General features: G+C 48.1%; 2 protein-coding genes across 5 annotated transcripts in view; one reads left to right on the top strand and one right to left on the bottom strand.

Moving 5' to 3' along the window:
* Positions 1-21,306, bottom strand: part of PCID2 (PCI domain containing 2) — a 152,878-nt gene extending 131,572 nt beyond the window's left edge. Inside the window, exons 1-2 of one of the 3 annotated variants that reach the window (XM_063953121.1) lie at positions 21,172-21,306; positions 15,446-15,510 (exon numbers count right to left, since the gene is read on the bottom strand). In XM_063953121.1, the coding sequence (XP_063809191.1) occupies positions 15,446-15,481 (36 nt within the window). In that variant the 5' untranslated portion in view covers positions 15,482-15,510; positions 21,172-21,306. Of the gene's footprint in view, positions 1-15,445; positions 15,511-21,171 lie in introns of those variants that run through there. The other 2 variants (XM_063953122.1, XM_063953123.1) reach the window with 2 other exon arrangements.
* The window catches only part of CUL4A (cullin 4A), a 242,315-nt gene continuing 236,001 nt past the window's right edge, over positions 21,299-27,612 (top strand). The window contains exons 1-2 of one of the 2 annotated variants that reach the window (XM_063953120.1): positions 21,299-21,403; positions 24,609-24,775. In XM_063953120.1, coding sequence (XP_063809190.1) covers positions 24,646-24,775 — 130 coding nt within the window. In that variant the 5' untranslated portion in view covers positions 21,299-21,403; positions 24,609-24,645. The other variant, XM_063953119.1, reaches the window with a different exon arrangement.

Raw genomic sequence — 27,612 nt, 5'->3', positions numbered from 1 at the left:
CCTGGCCTCACCCACGCAACATATTTTTACCACATGTGGTGATAACGTTGTGCGGTCACCTCCTTCCTGGCTTTGACCAGGGTAGGTATGACCTCATCCGGAATGCCTTTTCCCTTAGGATCCGGCGTTCAAACCGCCATGCCGTCAAACGCAGTCGCGGTAAGTCTTGGAACAGACAAGGTCCCTGCTGGAGCAGGTCCTTTCTTAAAGGCCGATGCCACGGTTCCTCTTGGAACAGACATGGTACTTGCTGAAAGCAAATCCCTTCTTAGCTCCCGAGGCCATTAGTCCTCTGTGAGCATCTCTTGAAGTTCCGGTTACCAAGTCCCTCTTGGCCAATCCGGAGCCACGAGTATAGTTCTTACTCCTCTATGTCTTATAATTCTCAATACCTTGGTTATGAGAAGCAGAGGAGGGAACACATACACCGACTGTTACACCCACGGTGTTACCAGGACGTCCACAGCTATCGCCTGAAGGTCTCGTGACCTGGCGCAATACCTGTCCCATTTTTTGTTCGGGCGGGACGCCATCATGTCCACCTTTGGTCTTTCCCAACGGTTCACAATCATGCGGAAAACTTCCCGATGAAGTTCCCACTCTCCCGGGTGGAGGTCGTGCCTGCTGAGGAAGTCTGCTTCCCAGTCGTCCACTCCCGGAATGAACACTGCTGACAGTGCTATCACATGATTTTCCGCCTAGCGAAAAATCCTTGCAGTTTTGCCACTGCCCTCCTGCTTCTTGTGCCGCCCTTTCTGTTTACGTGGGCGACTGCCGTGATGTTATCCCACTGGATCAATACCGGCTGACCTTGAAGCAGAGGTCTTGCTAAGCTTAGAGCATTATAAATTTGCTCTTAGCTCCAGTATATTTATGTGGAGAGAATTCTCCAGACTTGATCACACTCCTTGTGTGACTGCTCCCCAGCCTCTCAGGCTGGCCTCCGTGGTCACCAGCATCCAATCCTGAATGCCGAATCTGCGGCCCTCTAGAAGATGAGCACTCTGTAATCACCACAGGAGAGACACCCTTGTCCTTGGATATAGGGTTATCCGCTGATGCATCTGAAGATGCGATCCGGACCATTTGTCCAGCAGATCCCACTGAAGAGTTCTTGCGTGAAATCTGCCGAATGGAAGCGCTTCGTAATAAGCCACCATTTTTACCAGGACTCTTGTGCAATGATGCACTGACACTTTTCCTGGTTTTAGGAGGATCCCGATTAGCTCGGATAACTCCCTGGCTTTCTCCTCTGGGAGAAACACCTTTTCCTGGACTGTGTCCAGAATCATCCCTAGGACCAGCAGACGTGTCGTCGGAACAACTGCGGTTTTGGAATATTTAGAATCCACCCGTGCTGTCGTAGAACTACTTGAGATAGTGCTACTCCGACCTCCAACTGTTCTCTGGACCTTGTTCTTATCAGGAGGTCGTCCATTTTCTTTGAAGACGAATCCTCCTTTCGGTCATTACCTTGGTAAGGACCCGGGGTGCCTTGGACAATCCAACGGCATCGTCTTGAAACTGATAGTGACAGTTCTGTACCACGAACCTGAGGTACCCTTGGTGAGAAAAGGCAAATTTTGGGACATGGAGGTAAGCATCCCTGATGTCCCGGGACACCATATAGTCCCCTTGTTCTTTGCTATCACTGCTCTGAGTGACTCCATCTGGATTTGAACCCTTGCAAGTGTTCAAATTTTTCAGATTTAGAATAGGTCTCACCTAGCCTTCAGTACCACCATATAGTGTGGAGTAATACCCCTTTCCTTGTTGTCGGAGGGGTAATTTTATTATCACCTGCTGGGAATACAGCTTGTGAATTGTTTTCAATACTGCCTCCCTGTCGGAGGGAGACATTGGTACAGCAGACTACAGGAACCTGCGAGGGGGGAAACCTCTCGACATTCCAATCTGTACCCCTTGGATACTACTTGTAGGATCCAGGGGTCCTGTACGGTCCCAGCGTCATGCTGAGAACTTGGTAGAAGCGGTGGAGGGCTTCTGTTCCTGGGAATGGGCTGCCTGCTGCAGTCTTCTTCCCTTTCCTCTATCCCTGGGCAGATATGACTCTTATAGGGACGAAAGGACTGAGGCTGAAAAGACGGTGTCTTTTTCTGCAGAGATGTGACTTAGGGTAAAAAACGGTGGATTTTCCAGCAGTTGCCCTGGCCACCAGGTCCCATGGACCGACCCCAAATAACTCCTCCCCTTTATACGGCAATACATCTTTGTGCCGTTTGGAATCTGCATCACCTGACCACTGTCGTGTCCATAAACATCTTCTTGCAGATATGGACATCGCATTTACTCTTGATGCCAGAGTGCAAATATCCCTCTGCGCATCTCGCATATATAGAAATGCATCCTTTAAATGCTCTATAGTCAATAAAATACTGTCCCTGTCAAAGGTATCAATATTTTTAGTCAGGGAATCCGACCAAGCCACCTCAGCTCTGCACATCCAGGCTGAGGCGATCGCTGGTCGCAGTATAACACCAGCATGTGTGTGTATACTTTTTAGGATATTTTTCAGCCTCCTATCAGCTGGCTCCTTAAGTACGGCCCTATCAGTAGATGGTACCGCCACTTGTTCTGATAAGCGCGTGAGCGCCTTATCCACCCTGAGGGGTGTTTCCCACCGCGCCTTAACTTCTGGCGGGAAAGGGTATACCGCCAATAATTTTCTATCGGGGGAAACCCACGCATCATCACACACTTCATTTAATTTATCTGATTCAGGAAAAACTACAGGTAGTTTTTTCACCTCACGCATAATACCCTTTTTTGTGGTACTTGGAGTATCAGAAATATGTAACACCTCCTTCATTGCCCTTAACGTGTGGCCCTAAAAGAAAATACGTTTGTTTCTTCACCGTCGACACTGAAATCAGTGTCCGTGTCTGGGTCTGTGTCGACCGACTGAGGTAAATGGGCATTTTACAGCCCCTGACGGTGTTTGAGACGCCTGGACAGATACTAATTTGTTCGCCGGCCCTCTCATGTCGTCAACCGGCTTGCAGCGTGTTGACATTGTCACGTAATTTCCATAAATAAGCCATCCATTCCGGTGTCGACTCCCTAGAGAGTGACATCACCATTACAGGCAATTTGCTCCGCCTCCTCACCAATATTTTCCTCATACATGTCGACACACACGTACCGACATACAGCACACACATAGGGAATGCTCTGATAGAGGACAGGACCCACTAGCCCTTTGGGGAGACAGAGGGAGAGTTTGCCAGCACACACCAAAACGCTATAATTATCCAGGGACAACCTTTATATAAGTGTTCCTTTTATAGCATTTTAATATATATACATATCGCCAAATCAGTGCCCCCCCTCTCTGTTTTAACCCTGTTTCTGTAGTGCAGTGCAGGGGAGAGCATGGGAGCCTTCCCACCAGCATTTCTGTGAGGGAAAATGGCGCTGTGTGCTGAGGAGAATAGGCCCCGCCCCCTTTTCGGCGGGCTTCTTCTCCGGAGTTTTAGATATCTGGCAGGGGTTAAATACATCCATATAGCCTCAAGGGCTATATGTGATGTATTTTTCGCCATACAGGTATTATACATTGCTGACCAGGGCGCCCCCCCCCAGCGCCCTGCACCCTCCGTGACCGCTGTGTGAAGTGTGCTGACAACAATGGCGCACAGCTGCAGTGCTGTGCGCTACCTGATGAAGACTGAGAGTCTTCTGCCGCCTGGTTCCGGACCTCTTCATCTTCAGCATCTGCAAGGGGGGTCGGCGGCGCGGCTCCGGGACGAACCCCAGGGCGAGCCCTGTGTTCCGACTCCCTCTGGAGCTATGTCCAGTAGCCTAAGAATCCAATCCATCCTGCACGCAGGTGAGTTGAAAATCTCTCCCCTAAGTCCCTCGATGCAGTGAGCCTGTTGCCAGCAGGACTCACTGAAAATAAAGAACCTAAAAACTTTTTCTAAGCAACTCTTTAAGAGAGCCACCTAGATTGCACCCTTCTCGGCCGGGCACAAAAACCTAACTGAGGCTTGGAGGAGGGTCATAGGGGGAGGAGCCAGTACACACCATGTGATCCTAAAAGCTTGCTTTTGTGCCCTGTCTCCTGCGGAGCCGCTATTCCCCATGGTCCTGACGGAGTCCCCAGCATCCACTAGGACGTTAGAGAAATAAGATTTTACTTACCGGTAAATCTATTTCTCGTAGTCCGTAGTGGATGCTGGGGACTCCGTAAGGACCATGGGGAATAGACGGGCTCCGCAGGAGACAATTCACTTTAAGAAAGAATTTGGATACTGGTGTGCTCTGGCTCCTCCCTCTATGTCCCTCCTCCAGACCTCAGTTAGAGAAACTGTGCCCGGAAGAGCTGACAGTACAAGGAAAGGATTTTGGAATCCAGGGCAAGACTCATACCAGTCACACCAATCACACCGTATAACTTGTGATAAACTTACCCAGTTAACAGTATGAACAACAACGGAGCATCAGATCAACCCTGATGCAACCAAACATAACCCTTATTTAAGCAATAACTATATACAAGTATTGCAGAAGAAGTCCGCACTTGGGACGGGCGCCCAGCATCCACTACGGACTACGAGAAATAGATTTACCGGTAAGTAAAATCTTATTTTCTCTAACATCCTAGTGGATGCTGGGGACTCCGTAAGGACCATGGGGATTATACCAAAGCTCCCAAACGGGCGGGAGAGTGCGGATGACTCTGCAGCACCGAATGAGCAAACACAAGGTCCTCCTCAGCCAGGGTATCAAACTTATAAAACTTTGCAAAAGTGTTCGAACCTGACCAAGTAGCCGCTCGGCAAAGCTGTAACGCCGAGACCCCTCGGGCAGCCGCCCAAGAAGAGCCCACCTTCCTTGTGGAGTGGGCTTTTACTGATTTTGGAAGCGGCAACCCAGCCGCAGAATGAGCCTGCTGAATCGTGTTACAGATCCAGCGAGCAATAGTTTGCTTTGAAGCAGTAGCACCCAGCTTGTTGGGTGCATACAGGATAAACAGCGACTCAGTTTTCCTGACTCTAGCCGTTCTGGCTACATAAACCTTCAAAGCCCTGACCACATCTAGTAACTCGGAATCCTCCAAGTCACGAGTAGCCACAGGCACCACAATAGGTTGGTTCATATGAAAGGATGACACCACTTTTGGCAGAAATTGTGGACGGATCCTCAATTCTGCCCTGTCCATATGAAAAACCAGATAGGGGCTTTTATGTGACAAAGCCGCTAATTCTGACACACGCCTAGCTGAAGCCAAGGCTAATAGCATGACCACCTTCCACGTGAGAAATTTTAACTCCACGGTTTTGAGTGGCTCAAACCAGTGTGACTTCAGGAAACTCAACACCACGTTAAGATCCCAAGGTGCCACTGGAGGCACAAAAGGAGGCTGAATATGCAGCACTCCTTTTACAAACGTCTGGACTTCAGGAAGAGAAGCCAGTTCTTTTTGAAAGAAAATGAATAGGGCCGAAATCTGGACCTTAATGGAACCCAATTTTAGGCCCAAAGTCACTCCCGACTGTAGGAAGTGAAGGAACCGGCCCAGCTGGAATTCCTCCGTAGGGGCATTCCTGGCCTCACACCAAGCAACATATTTTCGCCATATACGGTGATAATGTTTAGCCGTCACGTCCTTCCTAGCCTTTATCAGCGTAGGAATAACCTCATCCGGAATGCCTTTTTCTGCTAGGATCCGGCGTTCAACCGCCATGCCGTCAAACGCAGCCGCGGTAAGTCTTGGAACAGACAGGGCCCCTGTTGCAACAGGTCCTGTCTTAGAGGCAGAGGCCATGGGTCCTCTGTGAGCATTTCTTGCAGCTCTGGATACCAAGTCCTTCTTGGCCAATCCGGGACAATGAGTACTGTTCTCACTTCTCTTTTTCTTATGATTCTCAGCACCTCAGATAAGGAATCCGTCCATGCTGCTACAGCACAACACACCCATAAACCGACTGGAACACCCACGGTGTCACTAGTGCGTCTACAGCTATCGCCTGAGGGTCTCTTGACCTGGCGCAATACCTCTGTAGCTGTTTGTTGAGGCGGGATGCCATCATGTCCACCTGTGGCAGTTCCCACCGACTTGCAATCTGCGCGAAGACTTCTTGATGAAGTCCCCACTCTCCCGGGTGGAGGTCGTGCCTGCTGAGGAAGTCTGCTTCCCAGTTGTCCACTCCCGGAATGAACACTGCTGACAGTGCTCTTATGTGATTCTCCGCCCAGCGAAGAATTCTGGTGGCTTCCGCCATCGCCACCCTGCTCCTTGTGCCGCCTTGGCGGTTTACATGAGCCACTGCGGTGATGTTGTCTGACTGAATCAGCACAGATTGGTCGCGAAGCAGGGTCTCCGCTTGACTTAGGGCGTTGTATATGGCCCTTAGTTCCAGGATATTGATGTGAAGGCAAGTTTCCTGACTTGACCACAGACCTTGGAAATTTCTTCCCTGTGTGACTGCCCCCCACCCTTGCATCCGTGGTCACCAGGACCCAGTCCTGAATGCCAAATCTGCGGCCCTCGAGAAGGTGAGCACTCTGCAGCCACCACAGAAGAGTCACCCTGGCCCTGGGGGATAGGGTGATCAGCCGATGCATCTGTAAATGTGATCCGGACCACTTGTCCAACAGATCCCATTGAAAGGTCCTCGCATGGAACCTGCCAAAGGGAATGGCCTCGTACGATGCCACCATCTTTCCCAGGACTCGCGTGCAGTGATGCACCGACACCTGTTTTGGTTTTAAGAGGTCTCTGACCAGTGTCATGAGTTCCTGAGCCTTCTCCGTCGGGAGAAAAACCTTCTTCTGGTCTGTGTCCAGAATCATGCCCAGGAAGGGCAGACGCGTCGTAGGAATCAGCTGCGACTTTGGAATATTTAGAATCCAGCCGTGCTGTTGTAACACTTCCCGAGAGCGTGCTACGCTGATCAGCAACTGCTCTCTGGACCTCGCCTTTATGAGGAGATCGTCCAAGTATGGGATAACTGTGACCCCCTGCTTTCGCAGGAGCACCATCATTTCCGCCATTACCTTGGTGAAAATTCTCGGTGCCGTGGAGAGACCAAACGGCAACGTCTGGAATTGGTAATGACAATCCTGTACCACAAATCTGAGGTACGCCTGATGAGGTGGATAAATGGGGACATGAAGGTATGCATCCTTTATGTTCAGAGACACCAGAAAATCCCCCCTTCCAGGCTTGCGATGACCGCTCTGAGCGATTCCATCTTGAACCTTTTCAGGTATATGTTCAGGGATTTTAAATTCAATATGGGTCTGACCGAACCGTCCGGTTTCGGAACCACAAACATGGTCGAATAAATAAGAATTTACTTACCGATAATTCTATTTCTCGTAGTCCGTAGTGGATGCTGGGGACTCCGTAAGGACCATGGGGAATAGCGGCTCCGCAGGAGACAGGGCACAAAAGTAAAAGCTTTAGGATCAGGTGGTGTGCACTGGCTCCTCCCCCCATGACCCTCCTCCAAGCCTCAGTTAGGATACTGTGCCCAGACGAGCGTACACAATAAGGAAGGATTTTGAATCCCGGGTAAGACTCATACCAGCCACACCAATCACACTGTACAACCTGTGATCTGAACCCAGTTAACAGCATGATAACAGCGGAGCCTCTGAAAAGATGGCTCACAACAATAATAACCCGATTTTTGTAACAATAACTATGTACAAGTATTGCAGACAATCCGCACTTGGGATGGGCGCCCAGCATCCACTACGGACTACGAGAAATAGAATTATCGGTAAGTAAATTCTTATTTTCTCTGACGTCCTAAGTGGATGCTGGGGACTCCGTAAGGACCATGGGGATTATACCAAAGCTCCCAAACGGGCGGGAGAGTGCGGATGACTCTGCAGCACCGAATGAGAGAACTCCAGGTCCTCCTCAGCCAGGGTATCAAATTTGTAGAATTTTGCAAACGTGTTTGCCCCTGACCAAGTAGCAGCTCGGCAAAGTTGTAAAGCCGAGACCCCTCGGGCAGCCGCCCAAGATGAGCCCACCTTCCTTGTGGAATGGGCATTTACATATTTTGGCTGTGGCAGGCCTGCCACAGAATGTGCAAGCTGAATTGTACTACACATCCAACTAGCAATCGTCTGCTTAGAAGCAAGAGCACCCCGTTTGTTGGGTGCATACAGGATAACAGCAAGTCAGTTTTCCTGACTCCAGCCGTCCTGGAAACATATATTTTCAGGGCCCTGACAACATCTAGCAACTTGGAGTCCTCCAAGTCCCTAGTAGCCGCAGGTACCACAATAAGCTGGTTCAGGTGAAACGCTGACACCACCTTAGGGAGAAACTGGGGACGAGTCCGCAGCTCTGCCCTGTCCGAATGGACAATCAGATATGGGCTTTTGTGAGACAAAGCCGCCAATTCTGACAGGGCCAACAGCATGGTCACTTTCCATGTGAGATATTTCAAATCCACAGATTTGAGCGGTTTAAACCAATGTGATTTGAGGAATCCCAGAACTACGTTGAGATCCCACAGTGCCACTGGAGGCACAAAAGGGGGTTGTATATGCAGTACTCCCTTGACAAACTTCTGGACTTCAGGAACTGAAGCCAATTCTTTCTGGAAGAAAATCGACAGGGCCGAAATTTGAACCTTAATGGACCCTAATTTGAGGCCCATAGACAGTCCAGTTTGCAGGAAATGCAGGAATCGACCGAGTTGAAATTCCTCCGTGGGGGTCTTCCTGGCCTCACACCATGCAACATATTTTCGCCAAATGCGGTGATAATATTGTGCGGTCACCTCCTTCCTGGCTCTGACCAGGGTAGGGATGACCTCTTCCGGAATGCCTTTTTCCCTTAGGATCCGGCGTTCAACCGCCATGCCGTCAAACGCAGCCGCGGTAAGTCTTGGAACAGACATGATCCTTGCTGAAGCAAGTCCCTTCTTAGTATCTCTTGAAGTTCCGGGTACCAAGTCCTTCTTGGCCAATCCGGAGCCACGAGTATAGTTCTTACTCCTCTCCGTCTTATAATTCTCAGTACCTTGGGTATGAGAGGCAGAGGAGGGAACACATACACCGACTGGTACACCCACGGTGTTACCAGAGCGTCCCAGCTATTGCCTGAGGGTCTCTTGACCTGGCGCAATACCTGTCCAGTTTTTTGTTCAGACGGGACGCCATCATGTCCACCTTTGGTCTTTCCCAACGGTTCACAATCATGTGGAAGACTTCCAGATGAAGTCCCCACTCTCCCGGGTGGAGGTCGTGCCTGCTGAGGAAGTCTGCTTCCCAGTTGTCCACTCCCGGAATGAACACCGCTGACAGTGTTATCACATGATTTTTCGCCCAGCGAAGAATCCTTGCTGCCATTGCCCTCCTGCTTCTTGTGCCGCCCTGTCTGTTTACGTGGGCGACTGCCGTGATGTTGTCCGACTGGATCAGCACCAGTTGACTTTGAAGCAGAGGTCTTCCTAGGCTCAGAGCATTGTAACTTGCCCTTAGCTCCAGTATATTTATGTGGAGATAAGTCTCCAGACTTGACCACACTCCTTGGAAATTTCTTCCCTGTGTGACTGCTCCCCAGCCTCTCAGGCTGGCATCCGTGGTCACCATTCGTCCAGCAGATCCCACTGAAAAATTCTTGCGTGAAATCTGCCGAATGGAATCGCTTCGTAAGAAGCCACCATTTTTCCCAGGACTCTTGTGCATTGATGCACTGACACTTGGCCTGGTTCTAGGAGGTTCCTAACTAGCTCGGATAACTCCCTGGCTTTCTCCTCCGGGAGAAACACCTTTTTCTGGACTGTGTCCAGAATCATCCCTAGGAACAGCAGACGTGTCGTCGGAATCAGCTGCGATTTTGGAATATTTAGAATCCATCCGTGCTGTCGTAGAACTACTTGAGATAGTGCTACTCCGACCTCCAACTGTTCTCTGGACCTTACCCTTATCAGGAGATCGTCCAAGTAAGGGATAATTAAGACGCCTTTTCTTTGAAGAAGAATCATCATTTCGGCCATTACCTTGGTAAAGACCCGTGGTGCCGTGGACAATCCAAACGTCAGCGTCTGAAACTGATAGTGACAGTTCTGTACCACGAACCTGAGGTACCCTTGGTGAGAAGGGCAATTTGGGACATGGAGGTAAGCATCCTTGATGTCCAGGGACACCATATAGTCCCCTTCTTCCTGGTTCGCTATCACTGCTCTGAGTGACTCCATCTTGATTTGAACCTTTGTATGTAAGTGTTCAAAGATTTCAGATTTAGAATAGATCTCACCGAGCCGTCTGGCTTCAGTACCACAAATAGTGTGGAATAATACCCCTTTCCTTGTTGTAGGAGGGGTACTTTGATTATCACCTGCTGGGAATACAGCTTGTGAATTGTTTCCAATACTGCCTCCCTGTCGGAGGGAGACGTTGGTACAGCAGACTTCAGGAACCTGCGAGGGGGAGACGTCTCGAATTTCCAATCTGTACCCCTGGGATACTACTTGTAGGATCCAGGGGTCCACTTGCGAGTGAGCCCACTGCGCGCTGAAACTCTTGAGACGACCCCCCACCGCCTTTGAGTCCGCTTGTACGGCCCCAGCGTCATGCTGAGGACTTGGCAGAAGCGGTGGAGGGCTTCTGTTCCTGGGAAGGGGCTGCCTGCTGCAGTCTTCTTCCCTTTCCTCTACCCCTGGGCAGATATGACTGGCCTTTTGCCCACTTGCCCTTATGGGGACGAAAGGACTGAGGCTGAAAGACGGTGTCTTTTTCTTTATATGGCAATACTTCCATGTGCCGTTTGGAATCTGCATCACCTGACCACTGTCGTGTCCATAAACATCTTCTGGCAGACATGGACATCGCATTTACTCTTGATGCCAGAGTGCAAATATCCCTCTGTGCATCTCTCATATATAGTAATGCATCCTTTAAATGCTCTATAGTCAATAAAATACTGTCCCTGTCAAGGGTATCAATATTTTCAGTCAGGGAATCCGACCAAGCCACCCCAGCGCTGCACATCCAGGCTGAGGCGATCGCTGGTCGCAGTATAACACCAGTATGTGTGTATATACTTTTTAGGATATTTTCCAGCCTCCTATTAGCTGGCTCCTTGAGGGCGGCCGTATCTGGAGACGGTAACGCCACTTGTTTTGATAAGCGTGTGAGCGCCTTATCCACCCTAGGGGGTGTTTCCCAACGCGCCCTAACTTCTGGCGGAAAAGGGTATAACGCCAATAATTTTCTATCGGGGGAAACCCACGCATCATCACACACTTCATTTAATTTATCTGATTCAGGAAAAACTACAGGTAGTTTTTTCACACCCCACATAATACCCTTTTTTGTGGTACTTGTAGTATCAGAAATATGTAACACCTCCTTCATTGCCCTTAACATGTAACGTGTGGCCCTAATGGAAAATACGTTTGTTTCTTCACCGTCGACACTGGAGTCAGTGTCCGTGTCTGTGTCGACCGACTGAGGTAATGGGCGTTTTAAAGCCCCTGACGGTGTTTGAGACGCCTGGACAGGTACTAATTGGTTTGCCGGCCGTCTCATGTCGTCAACCGACCTTGCAGCGTGTTGACATTATCACGTAATTCCCTAAATAAGCCATCCATTCCGGTGTCGACTCCCTAGAGAGTGACATCACCATTACAGGCAATTGCTCCGCCTCCTCACCAACATCGTCCTCATACATGTCGACACACACGTACCGACACACAGCACACACACAGGGAATGCTCTGATAGAGGACAGGACCCCACTAGCCCTTTGGGGAGACAGAGGGAGAGTTTGCCAGCACACACCAAAACGCTATAATTTTACAGGGACAACCTTATATAAGTGTTTTCCCTTATAGCATCTTAATATGTAATAATATCGCCACAAAAATGCCCCCCCTCTCTGTTTTAACCCTGTTTCTGTAGTGCAGTGCAGGGGAGAGCCTGGGAGCCTTCCCACCAGCAGTTCTGTGAGGGAAAATGGCGCTGTGTGCTGAGGAGAATATGCCCCGCCCCCTTTTCGGCGGGCTTCTTCTCCCGTTTTTCTGACAACCTGGCAGGGGTTAAATACATCCATATAGCCCCAGAGGCTATATGTGATGTATATTTAGCCAGCATAGGTACTTTCATTGCTGCCCAGGGCGCCCCCCCCAGCGCCCTGCACCCTCAGTGACTGTTGGTGTGAAGTGTGCTGAGAGCAATGGCGCACAGCTGCAGTGCTGTGCGCTACCTTAAGAAGACTGGGAAGTCTTCAGCCGCCGATTTCTGGACCTCTTCTCTCTTCAGCATCTGCAAGGGGGTCGGCGGCGCGGCTCCGGTGACCCATCCAGGCTGTACCTGTGATCGTCCCTCTGGAGCTAGTGTCCAGTAGCCTAAGAAGCCAATCCATCCTGCACGCAGGTGAGTTCACTTCTTCTCCCCTAAGTCCCTCGTTGCAGTGAGCCTGTTGCCAGCAGGACTCACTGAAAATAAAAAACCTAATAAAACTTTTACTCTAAGCAGCTCTTTAGGAGAGCCACCTAGATTGCACCCTTCTCGGCCGGGCACAAAAACCTAACTGAGGCTTGGAGGAGGGTCATGGGGGGAGGAGCCAGTGCACACCACCTGATCCTAAAGCTTTTACTTTTGTGCCCTGTCTCCTGCGGAGCCGCTATTCCCCATGGTCCTTACGGAGTCCCCAGCATCCACTTAGGACATCAGAGAAATAACCCTTTCCTTGTTGAAGGAGGGGAACCTTGACCACCACCTGCTGAAGATACAATTTGTGAATTGCAGCTAACACAATTTTCCTCTCTAAGGGGAAGCTAGCAGGGCCGATTTGAGGTATCGGTGAGGGGGCATCTCCTCGAATTCCAGCTTGTATCCCTGAGACACAATCTCTATTACCCAGGGATCCACCTGGGAGTGAACCCACCTGTGGCTGAAATTTCAGAGACGCGCCCCCACCGGGCCTAGCTCCGCCTGTGGAGCCCCAGCGTCATGCGGTGAATTTAGTAGAAGCCGGGGAGGACTTCTGTTCCTGGGAATTAGCTGTGTTGTGCAGCTTCTTTCCTCTACCCTTGCCTCTGGCAAGAAAGGACGCACCTCGGACTTTCTTGCCTTTTTGTGAATGAAAGGACTGCATTTGGTAATACGGTGCTTTCTTAGGTTGTGAGGGAACATATGGCAAAAAAATTTACTTTCCAGCAGTAGCTGTGGAGACCAGGTCCGAGAGACCCTCCCCAAACAATTCCTCACCCTTGTAAGGTAAAACCTCCATGTGCCTTTTTGAGTCGGCATCGCCTGTCCATTGCCGAGTCCACAGGACCCTTCTGGCAGAAATCGACATTGCATTTATTCTAGAGCCCAGTAGGCTAATGTCTCTTTGAGCATCTCTCATATACAGGACAGCGTCTTTTATATGCCCCAGGGTCATTAATATAGTATCCTTGTCTAAGGTATCCAAATCCTCAGATAAGGAATCCGTCCATGCTGCTACAGCACAACACACCCAGGCCGACGCAATTGCCGGCCTTAGTAAGGTACCTGAATGTGTATAAATGGACTTCAGGGTACCCTCTTGCTTTCTATCCGCAGCATCTTTTAGAGTGGCCATATCCTGTGACGGCAGGGCTACCCTCTTGGATAAGCGTGTTAGAGCTTTGTCCACCCTAGGGGAGGATTCCCAGCGTAACCTGTTCGTTGGCGGGAAGGGATACGCCATAAGCATCCTCTTGGAAATCTGCAGTTTTTTATCTGGAGATTCCCAAGCTTTTTCACATAACTCATTTAGCTCATGTGAAGGGGGAAAGGTCACCTCCTGCCTTTTTTCCCCATACATATGAACCCTCTTGTCAGGGACTGGGGTTTCCTCTGTGATGTGCAACACCTCCTTCATTGCTATAATCATATAACGTATAGCTTTAGCCAATTTAGGCTGTAACTTTGCATCATCATAGCCGACACTGGAGTCAGACTCCGTGTCGATATCTGTGTCAACAATTTGGGATAGTGGGCGCTTCTGAGACCCTGACGGCCTCTGCGACATAGGAGCAGGCATGGGCTGAGACCCTGACTGTCCTAAGGTTTCAACTTTATCCAACCTTTTATTCAAGGAATTAACATTATCATTTAAAACCTTCCACATATCCATCCAATCAGGTGTCGGCGCCGTCGGCGGAGACCCTACATTCATTTGCTCCCGCTCTGCTTCCACATAGCCTTCCTCGTCAAACATGTCGACACAAGCGTACCGACACACCACACACATACAGAGGATGTTCTTTTTGAAGACAGTTCCCCCACAAGGCCCTTTGGAGAGACAGAGAGAGAGTATGCCAGCACACACCCCAGCACTGTATGTCCCAGGAATCACACAGTAACTTAGTGTTAACCCAGTAGCTGCTGTATATAAAGCTTTTTGCGCATAATTTATGTGCCCCCCCTCTCTTTTTACCCTCTTTTACCGTGTTTCTGCAGGGGAGAGCCTGGGGAGCTTCCTCTCAGCGGAGCTGTAGAGAGAAAATGGCGCTGGTGAGTGCTGAGGAAGAAGCCCCGCCCCCTCAGCGGCGGGCTTCTGTCCCGCGTTTGTGTGTAAAATAATGGCGGGGGCTCATGCATATATACAGTGCCCAACTGTATATATGCTACTTTTTGCCAAGAGGTTCCTAATTGCTGCCCAGGGCGCCCCCCCCTGCGCCCTGCACCCTACAGTGACCGGAGTATGTGGGTTTAATGTGGGAGCAATGGCGCACAGCTGCAGTGCTGTGCGCTACCTCAGTTTGAAGACTGGAGTCTTCTGCCGCCGCTTTTGAAGTCTTCTTGCTTCTGTTACCGGCTTCTGTCTTCCGGCTCTGCGAGGGGGACGGCGGCGCGGCTCCGGGATCGGACGACAAAAGGTGAGATCCTGTGTACGATCCCTCTGGAGCTAATGGTGTCCAGTAGCCTAAGAAGCAGGACCTATCTTCAGTGAGTAGGGCTGCTTCTCTCCCCTCAGTCCCACGCTGCAGAGAGTCTGTTGCCAGCAGATCTCTCTGAAAATAAAAAAACCTAACAAAATACTTTCTTATAGCAAGCTCAGGAGAGCCCACTAAGTAGCACCCAGCTCGTCCGGGCACAGATTCAAACTGAGGTCTGGAGGAGGGACATAGAGGGAGGAGCCAGAGCACACCAGTATCCAAATTCTTTCTTAAAGTGCCCTGTCTCCTGCGGAGCCCGTCTATTCCCCATGGTCCTTACGGAGTCCCCAGCATCCACTAGGACATTAGAGAAAAGCAGGTTTTAACTGAATAGCCCAATGCGAAACATTGGGGGGGGGGGAATCGGGATAATACCCCCTTTTCTTGCATATGGAAATTTAGGGAGGACAATTGAATATCACCCTAAATGCTCATTTCATAAACTCTGTTTATACATAAAGCAATTTATTTTATGGGAGACTACATTGACTCTAGTTTCCAAAACAAATAAAAGATAACCGATTCAAATCACAATACCTGTTGTAAATACTGATTGATGGTTATGTGCGCCATCTCCGCTTCTTAGTAAGATTACACAGATCCTAATAGGGAACAAAAACAAACTGCTAACCCAGCATATTGATCAAAATAAGAAAATCACAAATGGCTGAATATACTATTTTAAGCAACTTTTAAAGATTTGTTAAAAAACACCATGTGAACTCCCACCTGCAATGTAAAAACACCTGTCCCATCCATACAGCACCCAGATACTACATATTTTAACCCATTATTCAGCACTTTGCAGAATATCATCTCCAAAATGACACATAATTATTGTCCAAATTAAGCTAATTAAAAACTAGTAAGCGTCTAAACAGCTATTTTGAAATATAGAGGTATGATGACAAATTCAAATCTTTCTCTATTCAGAACTCCCTGATGCTTTGCAGTAGTAGGCAAAAGGGGGGTTATTCAGGTTTGTTAGCAAACCACAAAAGCAAGCAATTGGGCAAAACCATGCTGCACTGCAGGTGGGGCAGATGTAATATGTGCAGAGATTTGGGTGGGTTATATTGTTTCTATTCATGGTAAACACAGACTGACTAACATTAAACTGCAATTTAGATTTCAGTTTGAACACAACCCACCTAAATCTAAATCCCTCTGCACAAGTTACATCTGCCCCACCTGCAGTGCAACATGGTTATGCCCAGTTACTTGCTTTTTTTGGTGTGCTAACAAACCTGAATGAGGCCTAATATGGGTTTTTTTTATCAGACATTTCAGTTTCACACCCCCTTTCCTTTCTCTCCTTTTAAAACTATTCTGGTTTGTTTTATCCTTCTGGTATTTTATGTTTTGATGGGGCCGATTCCAAAGTGAATGAAAGTCAGCTTCCACTGGCACTGCATGGATGGACAGGCGGATAGTTGCTCATTAGCAAAGTTGCACACATCTATTTGGCAATAAGCACGCACATCACACAAATCTGTCTGCAACGCGAATTTGCATTCAATTCTGAATCGGCCTCAGTGCATATTTTTTCTTGTTAAATTCTTGCTTTATACGTTCTCTGCCGTCATTGCATGTGGACTGCTGAATTGACTTACATATCCCTGATTCCCAAAAGTGCTAGGTTGTGCCAAGGAATCTAGACTGCAGTATGTTCTCTGTGTGACTCTGGTAGACAAATTAAACTGAAAACCCCACTGGGGCAGGCACTACTGCAAATGAATAAACAGTGGGTCGAACTTGACAGCAGTATGCTGATGCTATATGAATAAAGGATTATTAAGTGTAGGCTCTTAAATTCCCAGCAGTAATGGGATATGGACAGCTAACTAGAACAGTGGTTCTCAAACTGTGTGCTGTGGCACCCTGGGGTGCCGAGAGGGTCTTGCAGGGGTGCCCTGAGTTGGTGGTCCAGGACCACTTCAAATTATTTATGGTCAATGTAATAGGCAAAAACAGTGCTTGTGGTGCCAGTCATAAAATATGTGGGCAAACAGAAGCCCCTCAGCACATAACTGACCTAAGGATGACATATATACATAATTTAATTTTTTTTCTAAAATTTCTCAATAAGAAACTTTTGGCCTAGGGGTGCCGTGAAAACATTTGTGATGCTCTACGATGCCGTGACTCAAAAAAGTTTGAGAACCACTGCCATAGACTGAGAATGCGAATAGCTGCCTAGACATTGCGTCAAACTACTTCAAACTCCCTAAAATCATGAATGCATCTCAGACCACTGCTCGATCCCTACAACCTCCTTTCAAGTATCCCAGCACCAACTCTTCTACCACCCTCCCTTTAGGTAAGTTCTGACTAGCAGGGCCATCCATACTCTCAGGTGTGATACAGAAGATAGAAATTAATAAAGTTGAGTCATTAGGTCGACACAAAAAAAGTAAAAAGAATTCTAAGTTATTTTGTGCTTTTAAACATATGTCACCCAAATTTGTGAAATGCTATGCTCGCCACGCTTTGGGCTTAGTAGCTCACTCTGCTCACCACAAGGTTACTAAAGGTAATAGTTTGTGACATGGATAGTAAATGCAGTAAAAGTTGTAAAAACACGAAAAACCCCTAAAAAACCGTGCCGACCTTTCTCATGTTGACATTTTGACCCTGTCTACCTATTGACTGTCAACCTTGCAACTGTCTATCTATTAACCACCTCCCCAACCTCTCATGTCATACCTGCTTGCTGTATTTTATGTAATTTAGGGGGTCATTCTAGCTCGATCGCACGCTGCAGTTTATCGCAGCAGTGCGATTGGGTCAGTACTGCGCATGCGCTGGCGCATGCCAGACGGCAGAGACGGTCGATGGGCGGGAGGGGGCTGGGTGGCGGCGTTAAGCCGCCATTTAGGGGGGCATGGTCCGGCCAAAGCAGGTGTTGCCAGACAGATGTGGGGGTGGCCCGCGGCGGCTGCATGACGTCACACGCAGCCACTGCGACCCCGGCAGCGAAGAGGTTCTCGCGGCCAGCCGCAGGAGCTGCGCTGGCCAGGAGGTACTCCTGAAATGCAAGAGCATCGCCACTAGCCCTGTGCTGGGCATCCCCCCGCATGTCTGAGTGCCTGATCGTAGCTGTGCTAAATTTAGCACAGCTACGATCAACTCGGAATGACCGCCCTAGTCATGATGTATACACATTGTAAAGTCAGACAGATGCTGGTTGCCATATGATTTTGTTACTATCCCTGCTTGTATTACTGCTCTGCATGGAGCAGCAGAACTCTGCAGCGCTCTCTAAATAAATGCTTATAATAAGACATATCCTTGATTCACTACTGGGTTGTTGTATTGCAAAGTATGGCCATGTTCCCACTCATTACACTACTTTACTCTCAATAACCCAAAGTAATACGATTTGGACTGCTGTCATATTCCCAAATGCCCACAATTTTGGGGTGTTACAGTTAACTAGCCACCAAACAGAAATAGCTTGCTAGGCTGCCAAATATCTGAATAACCAATACGTTGTGGCTATCCAACAGCCATATTCTTGATTCCCAACAGTGACCTAGCCGCCCTGTCCATCATTCCCAGCACTGACCTAGCTGCCATATCCCTGGCACCCAGCAGTGACCTAGCTGTCATATCTCTGTTTCCATTTTCGGTCATGCTCAGCGAATTTGGATTTTTAAACATGTTTAATATTCCCAATTCCCTGACTATCCCATCAAGGGAATGGAACATTGCCCAAATATATCATTAATCAGCAGCGGCTGCAGCGATGACTACATAGTGCAGGTCAGGGGAGACGCTTAGCACATATAAACATATATGAAGACATTGGCGTTTCTATAATGGGTGCAATGTGTGCGGTGCACATGGGCCCCACACCGCACCCATATTTTGATACCTTTTTCGGAGTCCAGCGTCAGGCGCTGCAGTCGTGAAGAAAATCACAGCCAAAAATGCAGCTGCACATGCCCATTAGTCAAATTGGTCTCCAGAACATGGCACGTGCCATGTTTCCGGAGACCTGCGCATGTGCAGTAGACTCCGGCACAATGGCAGAGACTACTGCACCGTGCAGAGGAGGGGTGCCACCCTGCGGTGCACACCCATCCTGTATGAAGAGATGTATGTAACATATGTGCTGGTTGTAGGTCCCTGGAGATCAGCACCGTTATGTTGATCACAGGCGCCATGCAGCATCTGGGACTTAGCATTACGCATCTCTCTTCCTCTAAGCCAGCGGTGGCCAACCCGCGGCTCTTTCATCCTCCGCATGTGGCTCGATCCGCTCCCGGCCACCGCTGCCCGACACACAGCAACTTCTAAGGCTTAGAAGTTGCTGTGTGTTACTCTACAGTCTCTCCGGCGTGTGAGGAGAGGGCAGGAGAGCGCAGCGCGCGCCACTCCTGTTCCTCTGACTCCTGCGGCGGTGTCTATCTTCAATTCAGTGCCGGCCCATGAGCCAATCAGAGCTTGCGGTCCGACAGCTAAGCTCCTGATTGGCTGCCGGACCGCGAGCTGATTGGCTCACGGGCCGGCGCTGAATTTAAGATAGACGCCACCGCCGGAGTCAGAGGAACAGGAGAGGCGCGCGCTGCGCTCTCCTCCCCTCACAACAGCAGCAGCGCGGCGGGTGAGCAGCACATGGGGGAGGGGGGGAATCACTGTGGGGGCATGTGGATCTGCACTGGAGACATAGCTGGCACTGTGGGGGCATGTGGATCTGCTCGGGGGCATAGCTGTCACTGTGGGGGCATGTGGATCTGCACTGGGGGCATAGCTGGCACTGTGGGGGCATGTGTATCTGGCACTGTGGGGGCATATGGATCTGCACTGGGGGCATAGTTGGCACTGTGGGGGCATGTGTATCTGTACTAGGGGTATATCTGGCACTGTAAGGACGTGTATCTGGCACTGGAGGCATATCTGGCACTGTAAGGACATGTGTATCTGCACTGGGGTATATCTGGCACTGTGGGAGCATGTGTATCTGGCACTGGGGGCATAGCTGGCACTGTGTGGACATGTGTATCATACTCCTACAAATGTCATACCGAAAGGTGTGCGCACAAAAATGGGGTGTGGCTTTGTGAAAACTAGGCCACACCCCCATTTTTGTGCGCGCGCCTACACCGTACGCATGATAGTGGCTCTTGCCCTTTACTATGGATCTTTTCTGGCTCTTTGCCTCTGACTGATTGGCCACCCCTGCTCTAAGCCCTTCTCCAAACTCCCAATGGCTAGGTTTCACAGTCTGGGGTCAGGCTTTGACAGAGAGTGAAGTACGAATGGTCATCGTGTATTCTCCATTGATGGTGGAACTGTGAGTGGTCATTGATGGTCACCAACTATGCTATGGGAGACCATTGATGGTTTCACTCATCGATGGTCACCCCTGTTATTTCAGTGAATGACCCAATGGCCAATCACAACCTGGGAGTGGGGCTTCACAGGTGTCAGGGCAGAGCTATGCTCCGAGTCCCTGCACAATAATACATAAAAAAAAAAATTGTTTATGCAGTGCCATCAATGGATGGAAACCATCTGGTTCTCTCCCACTGATGTCAAAAGCATTCAACAGAGGCCATAATCCACTGATGATTAGGAATCATCGGTGGACGATGGTCATCCCTAGAGTGAAGCTGAATACTACATCTCAAGTGCAGGGGCAGTGCCAATCTCCGGGGACCAGCAGCCAGCACATATATTACATACATCTTCACCCTGCAGAGTGTGGTGTGAGCTGCAGCACTGTCTGCAATGTATGGGGGCCTTAATGTCATACAATCATGGGATTATGGAGATTTGTCAAAGTTTTAGAGATAAAGTACCAACCAATCAGCTTCTGTCATTTTTTAAACACAGCATGTAATATGACAGTTAGGAACTGATTAGCTGGTACTTTATCCCTCGCCAAGGTTTAATCATACCTCCCAACATGACCCTCTCCAGGAGGGACACAATGCTCTGCTTCTGGACTTCCCTCTTAATGTATGATTACCTGCACCTGTTTTGAACAGGATAATAGATGAGAAAGATGTTTCAGCACAGGTGATGGCTCTCATGAATAAAGAGAAAAGTCCAGAAACAGAGCATTCTGTCCCTCCTGGAGAGGGCCATGTTGGGAGGTATGGTTTAATACATTTCCCTCTGGAGTGCTGCGTCAGGTCTCATACACCCTTGAACGAGAACAGCACCTCTGCAGCACAGTCCGCCCGTGCACATATTACACGGCGGCCGCGATGTAAGCCCCAGGCCCCCCACCCCGCAACATAGCTCGCACTTACGCCGTCAACCAGCTACTACACATCAGATTCAGAGCAGTCCGGGCAGCTCGCTGTTTTCCAAGACTAGCCGCACACAACTGCGCATGCGCAAACAGCATATCGCCGGCGACCTCTGATGACGCGATTGCAGCAGAGACCACCGGTCACCAGAAGGCGCATGCGTCGCCCGTCCCGCGTCACTAGTAATGTCTGGCGAAGCGAGACTTCCCGGCGCATGCGCGGTCCCTGCATGGTGAGTCTCCGAGAGGTGCCAATACCAGGTCCCGGTGTTACCGGAAGAGGGCTCCGTTGTCTGTAGTCATAACAGCCCGAGATAGCGGGACAGCTCCCCAACCGGCATGCTCTGCCTAGTAGTCCGCTTAGGTTCCCTAGTGTGAGGCCTGCAGCGCAGCAGCCCGCAGTAGTGTGTCTCCCCAGCCTGCCTCAGTGTGTGCTAGCCTGTAGCCAGTGAGATACACCGGTGCTGATGTCATGCGGCCTTGTGGGGGAAGTTACCTTCTGCACTTGACATAGCTGTGTAAACCTAGGAGCAGGAAGAGTCGGGGATCCCTCTGTTGGAGCGGGGTGCCCCCTGTTATTGTATTGCCAGTACATTCAGCAATAAGCAAACTCCAGCTAGCCATATTATGAAGTACTATTTGCTGTTTCTGTCCTTCAGTGTAGTGTGACTTTGTGGTTCACTATTTTAAGTTTAATTAGTCTTATGACAAAATCTTCATTTTCCAGGACAAGTGTTCTATTAACGTCTGTGATATCTCATTCATGTGTCATGCCTAATTTTAGGACAGGGATAGAAGGCATGCCAGTCATATGTCCCAGTAATACATTTGTTACCAAAAAGTAAATAAACTGTTCAGAACCAATTTCCCATTACAGCTTCATTCCCAGTGTTCTGTCAGAGCCTGCCCTGTAGTTTATGCTTTTCTAGAATGCCTTCTGTATGCTGGTAATACTGACTTCCAGTGTTCAGTATTACATGCTCAAATGGTCAGAGAGACCTGTTCCATACTTGTTATATTCGTACTTTGACCAGGATTTAATATTAACTTGGTTAACACCGTGTGAACCTTACTGCGGCATAAATAGTTTATTCTCCCTAAAGTAAAGATTGTACAGCCACAATGTTCTCTTCTTTTGTTTTACCCGATGCCTTGGAACAATCTGCATGAATGATGGCATATTATTTGCTAGGTGTGTATCTTACGGTTTTCAATGTACAGCTTTGTTTTCACAATTTATCACTCTTCATACTAGTTTATGTACTTTTATATGTATGCAAGCTGACCGTTAATACAGAATGGTAATGTGTCTTGAATAACATCTGGCCATTTTTGGTGTTTTCATTAGATTTAAAGAAAATAGGTTGTGCAACGAAAACATCAATGAGTACATGTAGCCCAGTGGTGGACAGCAGACAGACAGGCAGATGGGTTACATGCATAGTGCATTCACTCAGTCTGTATAGAAGTTTGTTTATCGTTGCCTTGTGGACACTTCATGTTGATGTTCTGATTTTATAATGTGGGCTTTCTTATTCAATCAAGCTCTTGTAGAGTGACGTGCATTAGTTGTATTCTGACTTTTCTGTTACCTTTATGTGCTTTTAACTGAACAAAATGTGCATACAATAGTACTGAGACACAGGAAAAACCACAACAAGGCACATTCCTAGCAAAAACGCTATCTCTAAGAATGATGAATACATACCTGTTAATACTTCATATCCACTAGCAGTACTATGGTTAAGCATTTCCAAAAAGAAACTGAGCTTCAGAGCCCTATACTATATAATGTAATTCATCCTCCACTCTCCATCGCTGAATAATCTTTCATTACGTTTCATTCTAACATGTAATTTCCTGTGCTTCTTCACCTTCAACTCTCTTCCTCCACCCACTTTCCATGCCTTACTGCGTTTTGTCTTTGACACATTCATCTCCAAAATTGAATCCATCAGAAATATCTTCTTCTTAAGCTCATCACACCCTCTCCTTGCCATTTTTCTGCTTCCTCCTCTCCACCCCAGGGAATGAAGCCCAAGATCACCCTCAATCCCTTAGCTTCTCCTCTGCATCTGCCCTAATACATGATTCCACCTCACAAAGCTCTTAAACCTTTTCGTCTCCACTGGCATCTTCCCATCCTCCTTCAAACTTGCTCTAATCTTCTAGTTTTTCAAAATCCATGTCTCGACTCAAAGCCTACCAGACTGCCACCCTGCCTTAATTGCGCCCCCTTTACGTGTCACCCCCTCTATCTAGTCATTCAGAAGGAGAGGACTCGGAATACACTTCTAATGATGTCAATCATTATGTATTGAATAAAGAGGCAGATAACACTGATATTATTCTTTATGAGGGCGTTACCATTATTAATATATTAATAGAAATTTGTTATTTTGTTATGACAGCAATATATATTAAGTATATTAAAGACTCAGTATCTGTTAATTGTAAAATTGTGTTAAAAATGGTTTTCTTTTTTAAATGATGTGAGGAGCATTTATTATTGTTTGGCTATATAAATATTAATTGTTCATTTGGGTTTAAAAAAAATTTCTACTGAAGGGGAACCATTTTAGTGCTCACTGTATGTGCAGGGTGCTGATCCGTGAGGACAGCTTGCTACAGCTTCTGTATCGTAGCTGTAGAGATAAATCACGTCTAAAATGTTGTCCTTCAATATGTAAATATGCTCTTCTCACTGATCACCAACCTGTACCTAGAGTGAGCACTAAAATGGTTCCCCTTCAGTAGAATTTTTTTTTTTAAACCCAAATTAACAATTAATATTTTCCCTCTAGATAATAAAAATTGCTCTCTTAATACTAAAGTGAAAACAAAACCAATGTAAAACAGATGGACATCGGTGATGGAATATAAAACCCCATCAAAACCTTAGACTAGTAAATACAGTGATTTGGTGCTTCAGTTTGCTGTCAATGTTTGAGTTTTACAACCCCAGCAACGTTGACACTTAGGGGCCGATACAGTTGTTGAGCCTCCCTCCCTCTGGGCGTCTCTGCTAATGGCCGTCTATTAGAGCTATTCAATTGTTGCTCCGTTAAGACACTCATTAGCATTTTACACGGTTGACAGCTCCCATTCCTTTAGACGGCCAGCAGGTTACACGCGCCACAATTGAATCGGCCCTGTAGGAAGATTGCCCCCTTGTACTTTGTTCGCCTTTTCTTTACCAAACGATGCTACCCACATTCGGCTACCCTAGATATCCTTGTAATTCTTTTTCCATTACCATACCCTTTTTTTGTATTCCTCTTTCTATTATGTTACCCTTGTATTTTATGTGTTACTCATTACACAGTTGTACTACTGCTCTGTACATAACTGCAATGTTTTGTGGTGCCCTATAAATAAACACTAATAATATTGTGAGTGTGCAGTTTTTCAATTTATGCATTTGTTTTTGCACTTCAGACACCAAATGAGTGGTTAATGATAATTACCTACTGCCATGGAGCAAGACGCTCAAAGGAAAGCAAACTTTTCAACTCTGGTTGGTCATACCAATGGACTAACTAAAACTTCAGCCCTGGCCTCTAAACCTGCGGCTTCAAGAAAACTGATCATCAAAAATTTTAAAGGTTGGTTTCTGGAACACTTAGGCCTTTAAACTACGTTAAAGTTACAATGTATAAGCTGTGCCTTTATTGAAAAGTTTGTTGACAAAAGTAAAATACAAAATAACTGATTATGAGTTTTAGATTTATTGGGGACAATTCAAATGTTTTTTCTGTGGCCGCAACTAGAGGGTGCCCAGCGACAGCAATTCAGTTGTTCTGCCGTTTAGGCCACCAGCCTAAATATGTTGAAACTGGGCACTTTGGCACATTTTAGATGGCTAAACCTGGTCTGCAACATTTGCAATGTGCATGGACAACTAAATACAATTGAATTGTTTAGATGGGATTTTTAGACGCCCAAAACAATTGAATCTTCCCCATTGCATTGCATATCCCAACTTGCGGTATGAAAGATTGTAATGCCTACTTACCCCCTGTGATGATTGAAGCACTTTTTTAGGTTACTTATGCTTGGCAGCATCAGACTTTAGATTGAAATCCAAGTATATTTCTGCTGCGGGGTACACTGGGCTCCACAAGGAATTACATCGGGGTGTAGAGTAGGATCTTGATCCGAGGCACCAACAGGCTCAAAGCTTTTGATTGTTCCCAAGATGCACAGTGCCGCCTCCTCTATAACCCCGTCTCCATGCCAGTGAGCTCAGTTTGTAAGTTTGGTGCCTTGCAGTATGCAGGTACTTAACAGGCGGCTGCCATAAGCAGCCTTTTCAGAGCTTCGTTTTACAGACTGAACAGAGAAAATGTAAAGAAGACTTCCAGGGCTGCTGCAGGCAAAGTCTCATAGACTTTCCAGCGTGCAGCTCCATCACCCCCAGCGGCGCTGTATACTCCCACGTCGCTGTTGCCGGGTCACTGCAGCGGAGGTGCCGGCTTCTTCCATCCTAAAGTGAGTCACACACACGCCGCCGGATCGCGGGGCCGCAGACAAGGGGGAGGTAAGGGGCTTCTGTGCCGCACTTTACCACGATCCAGCACAGACGTAGGAGGCGGGCCGCGCTGGCGTGGACACTGATTACTGGGCAGATGCTCCACTAGCCACCAGGGTTATATTATGGGCACAGATCAAGGGGGATGTTGTACCAAGTTCCCCCCGCTTTGTTTACTGCCCACACACCCGGTGAGGATGCCAGCAGGGGGAGCAGGTCGGACCTGAGGTCCCTCCCCCCAGCGCGCCATTTCAGCAATGTTCCCGCCCTGGAGCTGCTTCCATCTCCCTCATTCCCGATCAGCAGCCATTACAGACAGAGCCTTGCTGTTTCTTGGGATTTCTGGGGCAAATCCTCCTCTGTGGAACCGCCTGACTGCTAGTGTTGTGCTTCCTACAGGACACTTGAGTATTCTGTCACTGGGACTGTGTTAGTTAAGAAAGAGTGCATACTTTCAGGGTTGTGTGGTACAAACACCCTGTGATATACATCCAGTGCTTACTGTGTTTGTTGTATCTATAGTTATCACATATAGCCATACTGAGTATTACTTTGTATTGCTAGTCCAGTGCAGTTTATGGTACATAATTTCTGCATGGTACGCTTGTGACTATATATGTATGTGTGCATGTAGCTGCTGCGTGGTTGCCTTATTGCAGGGTATTTCACTCAGCGTGCTATTCCTATATTGCTATACCTGAGGGGGCCAAGTGTTTCAGGTTTTTCTCTGCAAATTATATAGGATTGTTTCACAAGGTATACTAACGGGGTATTTTTACTTGTGATTTATAGTCACCATATATTCTATTTCTATTGAACTCCCGGTCTGTGCTTTCTTAGGCTCCTTCTCTGAGAGTTCTCATTAGGTATAGTGCTGCTAGATTTTGTACCGGGTTGCCCATTACTGTGCACATAGTTATGTCTGCTACACATGGCAACGACGTTGGGGCCTCTCCCACACTGCGTGTTTGTGAGGCCGCGGACGTAATGGAGGATAATTTAGCAGCTGAGAGTTCAGGTTCAGGGGGTTCCTTACCCCCCAGTGGGTCGGTAGCGCCTGGGGCATCACAAGACCCACCTTGGGCTACATTCTCCACATTGTTAAACACGCTTGTGACTAAATTGACGCCCCCTGTGGGATCACCTGTGCCACTACCACAGTTTATGGTCCCCACTGTGAACCCGCCATGGGCGGATCAGCTTTCCACTCAGTTACAGCATTTGAACCGATCCATGTCTAAATCTAAGGGTCACTCTCGCCCGCATAAGACTAAGTCATATTCTAAAAGGGCTATTACCTCCTCCCAACCCACGGCTTTGACTGACACGTCCTCTGAGGAGGATGGTGCATATACTGACCCCTCTGACGCTGATGTTTCAGATGGGGAGGGTAAGTCATCCGTGGATGTCTCGGATTTGATTGAGGCGATACAGCTCATTCTTCAAGTGTCTGATGATTCTGAGCCTGAAACGGTCTCCAAGAAACCGGACAGGTTTAAGCGTAAGAAGGTGGTTAAACAAGTTTTACCCTACTCTAAACACCTGGTTGACATACGTCAGGAATCCTGAGAAAATCGGGGAACAAAATTTACACTGAATAAGAGACTGTTGGCTCGCTATCCTCTCTCTGCTGAGGTGTGTAAAAATTGGGAAACTCCTCCACCTGTAGATTCTCATGTGGCGCGCATGGTTGTTTCCTCTGCTCTGCCAGTAACTACCGTCACCTCTCTGAAGGAACCGACGGATCGTTGTGTGGAGGGCTGTTTGAAAGCGATTTATGCCCTTTCGGGGGCTGTGCAAAGGCCAACTATTGCAGCGACTTGGGCTGTTGAGGCGTGGGCTCAGGAGCTCGAGGCGGAACTGCCTTCCGATGCATCTGAGCATGCTCGACAATGTCTCTCATATATTGCC

The sequence above is a fragment of the Pseudophryne corroboree genome, chromosome 2 (assembly GCF_028390025.1).
Source record: "Pseudophryne corroboree isolate aPseCor3 chromosome 2, aPseCor3.hap2, whole genome shotgun sequence".
In the NCBI taxonomy this organism is placed as follows: domain Eukaryota; kingdom Metazoa; phylum Chordata; class Amphibia; order Anura; family Myobatrachidae; genus Pseudophryne; species Pseudophryne corroboree.
This window is presented reverse-complemented; position numbering and strand designations above follow the sequence as displayed.